The 8,530-nt window shown below is 45.3% G+C and overlaps 1 protein-coding gene across 1 annotated transcript in view; it reads left to right on the top strand.

The window, feature by feature from the left end:
• LOC144121447 (high affinity cationic amino acid transporter 1-like) overlaps window positions 1–8,205 on the top strand; it is a 337,746-nt gene extending 329,541 nt beyond the window's left edge. The window contains exon 7 of the mRNA XM_077654651.1: window positions 2,883–8,205. Within this exon, the coding sequence (XP_077510777.1) occupies window positions 2,883–3,046 (164 nt within the window). The 3' untranslated portion in view covers window positions 3,047–8,205. The remainder of the gene's footprint in view (window positions 1–2,882) is intronic.
• Window positions 8,206–8,530: the final 325 nt, after the last annotated feature.

An 8,530-nucleotide genomic window follows, 5' to 3' on the forward strand; every position in this document is an offset into this window, starting at 1 on the left:
AATACAGCGTTAAGACGGACGCTTCTCACTGGTTATCGGCACTGACGCCGTAGGCAGCTCCTGTCAATTATATAATCGAAAAAAGGACAAATGGGAAATAAAATAATAGTTGCAGAGCAAGGCTTCTTATACTAACTAAGTAAAAAGCGATTGGAAAGCTATCGACTTTCAAACCAGCCTGTCTGACGACGCCTGCTGACGTTCGCAGTGGAAACGCAATGCTTCTAATCCCTCACAGTGCAGATAGGCCATTTTCGGGCGATGACCTTTGCATGCTGCGCTCAACCGTGGTAAGAAAAGTAACAACGCGTGGGAGTCACTTTTGTTTCACACGCGCACACCGTGCACAACACGAAGAACAGGTAGGGGGGGGGGGGGGGCGCTTGTGCCTGGCGAACTTTTGTCGATAATGCAAATGAGAACCAGGCAGCGCTTTTTTCATTACCTGATATTGCTCAATAAAAGACTACTTATTTTTGTTTCCCTACCTGCCTCTTTCGCACCCGCACTCGCGCCCCTTATCGCAGTCATCACCCTTTCGCTGTCTCCCAGCGCATCAGGGTTATTGCGACGATACTGCGGAGCTTCGTCCTACTATATGTAATGACTTCACGGCTCTTGAGCCGGAGTGAGCAGCTGTCGCGGATAAGGGTGCCTCTTCTGCGTGTAATGATTGCTGGTGCGCGCACGTGCCGAGCTTTTCGGCCGAGAGCTGGGTTCGGTGCAAGCCGAAATTGCAGAGCAACTTTCGTGCACAAAGAAACAGCAATAATTATACTACATTTGGATTACGAAAAAAGCTAAGACATTTTCTGGAGGTCCAAAAAAATCAAACTTCCGTCCTCGTCGTTTCTTTTTTCTTTCGTTTTTACTCGTATGCGCGCGGAAACACCAATATTCTTTTTGAACCAAGATTTGCATACAATTACTTCGAAAGTTATTTGTATTCTACAACTACTCTTCAATCCTGTGCCTTTTGTGTTGCCCGATGCTCACCGCGGCATGTTTAACATTGTGCATGTACACGATATTTACTTATTAATTAATTAATTTATTTAGTTAGTTATACTTCAACGGTCCCGATGGGGGGGGGGGGGGGGGGGGTTGCCCCTGAGGCCACAGACAAGAGCTGCGCCTAGACGCGTGTTGTTAGCTGTCAAAACTCATTAGGAGTGTATTTAATTTTAGCTCTGATCAAGCGGTTCACGTGGTTAGGTGGAGAGCTTTAGCTCAAGCCTTTCAATAGCTCGTCAGTCGAAACTTGAACACGCAACTGCACATAGAAATAAGTTGTACAAGGAAGCTATGCGTTGATTTTTAAAAAAAACTTTCTTTCATGTCACTCCAATAGAAATGCTAGTAAATTGAGTGATAACGTGTCAGTCATTAAAATTGTTTGCGCTGGCAGGAGAACCGCTTTCTGACGCTGCTCCTGAGATTAGTGTAGTAATAATCAATCTTTGTTAAGAAATTCGCTTTAAGCTTTGCTACAGTCAGCAACCTGTACTCATCATCATAAATGGCCGCCTCACAAAAGGATCTAATATAGTTTGATTTATAAGCAGCAAAACAACGGCATATCGTATAACAGAGTATAAACTAGTAAGAATTAGTTTTAATTTCTACTTCCCTTCTCAAAACACATTTAGAAGCGCACATTTACTCATGAGCCTGTGCTTGTTTTTTTTTAACCTTCAGAACAGACGCCTGTTCTGCTTCAGATAGTGTTTTCGAAAGATGACAGGAATATGACAGGAATTTTATCGAGTTACTTTCACGCTATAACTTGCATCTAGTTTCCTTTTAGACGCCTATAGTGCGGAGCAAATTAATTTCTTAACCGTCTCTTCTGACCCAAAGCTCGCTATCCCGGCAAGGAATCCGTTCATCGCCAGCAGGCTACAGTAATAGATTGTACACTTTCACTAAAAGACCGGTGCGCAGCAAACTGGAAGCACTGGCGCCAATCAATGAAGGGTTGTTCTCTATATACTCTGTTGTCGTGTGCTAACCTGTTTGAAACGATAGCTCCATCTAGAAAACTTTGTTTTTCCGTAGCCTATAAAGTCGTCGAAATATGTCTGTCGCAACAGAGTGCTCAATGGCGTCGCCACTCCTGGATCACGTGATATCCTTCCGGCCAGTGAAATCGGAAGGTCAGATTGTGCATTGACGGGCGCGTTACCCGGCCAGTGAGGGCGTGCCGTTTCTGGTCATGTGATTCAACAATTTTTAAGTGCGTGAGAATGAATGAATGAATGAATGAATGAATGAATGAATGAATGAATGAATGAATGAATGAATGAATGAATGAATGAATGAATGAATGCCCGAGCGTTTTACTCGCAAAGAAAAGTACAAATATGAAAGAAAGTTTTTCTCTTTAGGAGGCTGGCATATGCCTGACAAAGCGTTTGTTTCCTTTGTCACCTCACATCAGAGAGTTCCAGCATAACGGAGACGTATTAGCGTAGACGCGTACCGGATTAATATATGCCTGATACGCGCGCGCAGTGGCAGGCACGCGCCCCAAGCACCCTTCTCCACACCGTGTAACATGCGCTTGCGATGCAAGCATACGTTAACCCTGTATACGTCTACGCTAACACGTCTGCGCTATTCTAAATGTCACCGGTATCGCCACAGGTAAAGTCTTCCATTTTCTCATGAGCCATAGAGAACGCCTGGACCGGAGTGCCGCCACTTTCCAGAGGGTCATATCTGCGGCCATGTCCAGAGGACCGGGTAGTGGGTTCGTTTGTCAGAAGCGGACGTGCGATGCAGTTGTTATCACTTCTCCGCTTCATGCATAGTTTCGTTTTGATGTGCTCGTTTCCCATTCAGTGCTTCTCACTCCCCTCTTCTCGGTCACCCTTGCGCAGGAGTGGTGGTGTACATGGCGTACGGCGTGTGGCACAGCTCGGAACGCCAGAACGAGGACCCGGAGTGCTCTCTCTTGGAGAACGTGGTGGGCGACGACGTATCCTCAGACGACGTGCTGCCCCTGGCCGAGCAGAGGAGGGAGGTGCTCGTAGAGACCTTCTGAGAGTGGGAGGACCCTAGCGATTTCCAATTTCCGGCGCCCGTATGACGGCCCCGGCGTCGTCGTCGGCGTCGTGCCCGCCGTGAGGTGCCGCCGTGGTCGCCCGGCAGCACTCTGGAGGCGGTAGGCACCGACGAGCTCCACGGACACGCCGACCTTCTATCGTGCGCCATCGAGCTCACCTCGTCTAGAAGACGTCTGCGGTGCGCTTGAACGTGTATTGTGGGGGAATACACGGAGCGCCTGTGAGTGTGTGTGCAGCGGATCTACGAAGCTCTTTCGCGCCAAGAAGGGTCGCAGGGTTATCAGTGCCGCCGAGTTTAGGTCTTTCAGACAATTATACACGAACGATTATTTAAATATGGCAACGCACCTTTCCGGTGCAGATTGCCATGGGTGAGGGAAGTGGTTTTGTTCTGTGCGCAGGCAAGGATGGAGGCTGTAATCCCTAACGCCACTCCTGGATGGCGCCAGAAGCGTAGAAATGTTCGTCTTCGTCCTTGGCTGTACTCAATGCAGTGTTGAACGAGATGTATGGGAGCTTCAAAGTTTCACATAAGTTTTGAGGCTTCGACTTGTCGAAGCGGAACTGCTAGAGCCCATACATGCTTGCGGAAAGTTCAGGAATGTTGTTGATGAAATGCCTTTGAGGGAGGCAGACTTGCCATGAAGAAAGGGTTATTTTTGGTCGGAGTTTAGCAGTGGCACAGTCTGCAAGGCTGTGGTGACTTGACGATGCCCTTCTGAGCATGGCATGCGAGACGGCGTCATTTAAGCAGCATGACGCATAGTAACTGCGAGGACATCGAAGTGGCAAAGAAGCACCGGTGAGGTGAATGCAACATCGAGGAGAATGCGTCAGTGTGGGTCACACAAAGAGAAACCCATCTGGGCACTGAACTGCACCTTGTTGCTGGGTAAGATCACCTGAACACTATCGAGCGCAGTATTTCTTGGATGTCAGGTCTTGTGCGTTCTGTCGAAGAACTCCGCAAACCGTACTCTTAAGCGAAGCGAAAAGGTTTGTGCTGGTTCAAGGTCGACATCAAAGGTGTGTTATTCATATCACTTGCTTCTTGAAGCTCTTTTCTGTGGCCTCTTCAAGCGTCGCTCGTCGAATGTTAACTCGTAGACTTGTCCTGTAAAATATGCTTAGCGGGTGTGCTTCGCTTTTTCTTTTTCTTGCGGCTGAGCGCAGCAGAAATTTGGTATCTCGGACAGTGCTTGAAACAATGAGGTTGTGAGTGCTCAATCTCTCAACAAGCCCTTCACTATAGAATGCGTTCGCCTGTTGCCAAATGTTGATCTGATTGACTTGATAAAACAAGCGTGTGGTTATGATATCATGATCCTGTGAACAAAACAAGAAACTCTTTCAAGGCTGTGCCTCGGAACCAAGGGCAGAGAACAGAGTCAAACCGTGAGTGCGTATTAATGCCTCTTACAAAAAGTCAAGACCATAAATGTATCTGCGAATGCATTGAATGAACACAAAAATTAGTAGGTGTTAGCTTTTGACACGCAGAAATTTTCCGTGCTTTTTTCTTTAAATTTTATTACTGTGTCTGCCACTGATGTGCGTATGTCACTGTTCTTGTCTGTCTGCGATCTTTTTTGTTTTTACGTGCACAAAATATCGAGTTTATATTCATTTTCATATCCAATAGCTTATTGCGAATCATTGTCCGAAGTAAGCATTCAGATGCGTTTAGCGAACCAAATTAAAGTGGGAACAGACTCTTTTTTAATAAAAAAAAAACAGCGAGCTTATGCAAGCAGCACGGCCGACACATTGTGCTGCATGGAACAAGAACGAGTTCAAATGTAAAAAGCATAAACACTCAAAAGTAGCTGACAGCTCGTAACTAGTGTAAGTAGAATGCCGACGCACCTAACAAAAACCTATGCGCACCGTATGCCCAAAGTATGTATATGTATAGCTGTTAAATAATAGATATATCTATATTCAAGCATCGTTCGTAGTTGCATCCCGCAAGTTTGCTGGAATTTATGATGTGTGTATATTCCAGGCGTGAGCTATTTATCTGTTTCTACGTAATTGTTTCCTGTCCGAGTCGAGATAAGGATGACGGCAGTGACAGTGTGTGTTTATTATCAGAGTGGTCTAGTGAGAGATGACTGAGCAAGTTTAGACACTGTCGTTCCAGAATCGTTGCTATGCCTTCTGTTTTTCGCAGAACCGGTTCTCGTTTTGGCAAAATATGTCGCGTAATGTGGCGTCCGTGTCAGGATCCTGGCACCTGAAAAGCTAGCTCATCTGCTCAAAAGGGAGAACCTCAGAACGATAATTTTTCGCCTAAAGTACATATGCTTACTATATCACATTCACCTTTATTCATCCAGTTTGTTGCTGCTCATAGAGTCATGATAGAGAAACTGCCGCAGGTTTCAAATACGCGAACATATCAAGTAAGGGGCGTCTTCTGCTTACTGTTTATATATACTATCCTGCCCAGTCCTAACAATGAAGGTGGTATGACGTGTAATGTTATCCCAGCCGCCATCAGCATTCGTGATGCCGCAAGTTGCGGCATCAAAGATACGGCTGTTGTGCGGTTCATTTTGCTTAATGGTAATTAAGATTATGTACGGAACCAAAGACGTGCCGAAATACTGTTTTCTAAAGTTTTTACTGCAATAGATCCATTATTCTAAAACCTCGAGACAAAATGATACGTTATCATCGTAATGAGCAGAAAGCAGCTATTAGCGGTGAATGAGGCCGTGTTGTACAGCTTAAATTTTCGATACATGCGGCACATTTATAATTTGGCCACGCACGGTACAGGGAGGCAGTTGCGGTACCCGCGACCACTTCGCCTCATTATTTTTTTTTAGGGCTAATAAGATGGGATGATACATGATCACGATATCAGCGAACGTGGATCGTCCCAAATTGTGAATGAAGCAGTAATTCCCTCTGAACGAATCTCTTGCAACGAGGTTTCCCTGCACGTTACTGGTGAGGCAGTACCATAAGCAAAGATGTTGGCAGAAACCGTTAGACGAAGTAACGAACCTTCGGTGTGTGTATGAGGAGTATGCATGGTTACTCCGCAAAATGTCGTCACTGCATGAAGCGAAACTCTTTCGTTGCACGTACTAAAGTGTGCCCGTGTGCATGTGTGTACATATACTTCCGGCACCATCGCTGAATATCATCTATAGCGCTTGACAGTGAGCGGCATCATCTTCTCTGTCGCTTAGGGGAACCAGCGTATCGAATAGTGCCGCGACTTGTGATGTGCGAGCTTGTTTCCGAGTGTCACAAAATGCGTGGACATTTCGCGCTGCCGAGCAGCGCATCTGCTTTCGAAAGTGTACGGTTCTTTCCTCCTTGAGCTTTCAACCTTTATTTATTTCTCGCGCTTAAAACAAAAGTTGGTTGGGTTCAAGTTTGTGCCGCTTGGTAGTAGTTTCACCGCAAAATCAAAAGCGACAGGAGTACCCCTCAACTACTACGTTTTGTCTCTTTACTGCTTATTTTGTGCGAAATCAGATGGCGCCATAATTTGCGCGTCTGGAACTGATAAATGAGATGAAAACATCCGAAGGCTTTTCAGTCGAGACCTTTGAGAACGTAACAGGGGTCTCAAATCATGTTAGTAGACATGAAGCCTCGGTGTGATCGCGTCAAGGATAGGAATGTGCGGATGGGAAATTCGTACCATTGTCAATTCTGAAGCGACACCAAACAACAAGGAACTAGTTTGCAATTAGAATTGTCATTTGCTATCAAACTAAGTTAGCCACAGTAACTTCATTGCTAATGGTGGCCTTCTTTTCTGTTACAACAATGAAGGAATCTGCGGCCTCTACATGATTAAACACTTTCAGATGCTCCCGGCACGCTGCGCAGTTCTTATTCCATAACCCATGCACCTAAGTTGTATTTTCATATGTCTGCATTCTTAGATCTTTGTGCAACGCCTCCGCTATTGACTTTGAGCATTCTCACGCATACAGTCAATTATTTTGTTAGGTAGCTTATCGCTTATTTGGATGCTTTGTGCCACATATAGCAGGGCCTGCTATCAAGAATACAGAACGTGTACTACTTGCAATGGCGAACCAGAAGGACCTTAATTTTATGACGAAGCAAATACCAAAAGCTTAGAGCATTGCGCTAAATACAACAGCAACACAACTGTCGTAAAACTCGGGCTGCCAGATTAAAAACGAACCTCGCATCCGTGCAACAGACAGTAGTGAATATTTGCTCCTTGCAGCCGACACCCACAATAAAAAAAAGGAAGCACAATCTGTGGCAACAACGTCGTTTGCAATGTGTTAAACAGAGCTTAACATATTTCTGGTGTTTCCTCTAGTCACGGTAAACTGTGAGACAAGAGGCAACATGTTCTACGCAACGCCCAGATTCACTGCTCCGCCTGATTAAAATTTCAAGTTTTATTCAGTAATTTCCTGGACTAGAAATTCCAACATATGGCTGCGTTACCATTACGACGCTGAAGTCATACCCTTCAAAATGAATGAAAAGCCTTGTTTCCTCACAAAGTTTTGCCCTGCCATTCTCAAGCGCTGGCCGGAACAGCGTACAGCCTGTAATGCATCAAGGAACTTTCATAACTGCTTCTAACGCTGCTTACACGACGCTTCGCCTAACTTTCTACATGTTGTGTAATCGTGCACATTGTGTCAGGTTCCTCGCTACGAGCGCTTCAATGTACAGTCCAAACAAGCTCGCTTATCCTGCGTTCCCTGTTCCATAGGCACTCGAAGAAAGCTGGATTCTCTCCTGTATACAGTGAATGTAATGAGCCATTCTTTCTGAAAGCCGTATATTCTGGTAATTAAAGCCACAACCTGCATTGCCTAAGAGAAAAAGGTATGACAACTTTAAAGCAGCTTCGACCGTTGTTCCTTTTGGGTAATACTTCTTATCGTTGTTATTGTACATAGAGTCACACGAGGTATTTCCTGCTGTCCGGCGTGTGCTTGGCGAAGGTATCTCCGGGTAGATGGAGGCAAAAAGCTGCTGCTGTGTTGCTCGCAGCTGCGCGGTGGCCATGGTGTGAATGTAACTAAAGTGTTCTGCTCACGCGAGGCTTCATTCGCTGTTTTCAACGACGGGTTCATTGCAAACTATTATGTGAATAAAACAAGAGAAGAGAAACCTTCCTCTCGCATATGTTCGTTTCTTTCTGTATGTCCTGCATCGATTGCTGCTAAACGCCTGCTCTCTGTGTGTACTTTCCGCTGGGCCAAATGCAGGGCTGCAGGGGCACATGTCATGCTTTCTGGTTGCCTAGGATTTAAATATAGAACGTATAATTTTTAAAACCTTTTTATTTTGTTGGTTCCTGCATGCTCTACGCAGGACATGAAACCCACTTATTTGCTACAAGAGGAACACGCAATGTTTTACTTAAAAACACATTTATTTAGGCGCATTTTGATGGATGAATCTGCATTAATCATCCACTTTCAGTTATAGCGAAAGCT

This window comes from Amblyomma americanum, chromosome 2 (genome assembly GCF_052857255.1).
Source record: "Amblyomma americanum isolate KBUSLIRL-KWMA chromosome 2, ASM5285725v1, whole genome shotgun sequence".
Taxonomy (NCBI): domain Eukaryota; kingdom Metazoa; phylum Arthropoda; class Arachnida; order Ixodida; family Ixodidae; genus Amblyomma; species Amblyomma americanum.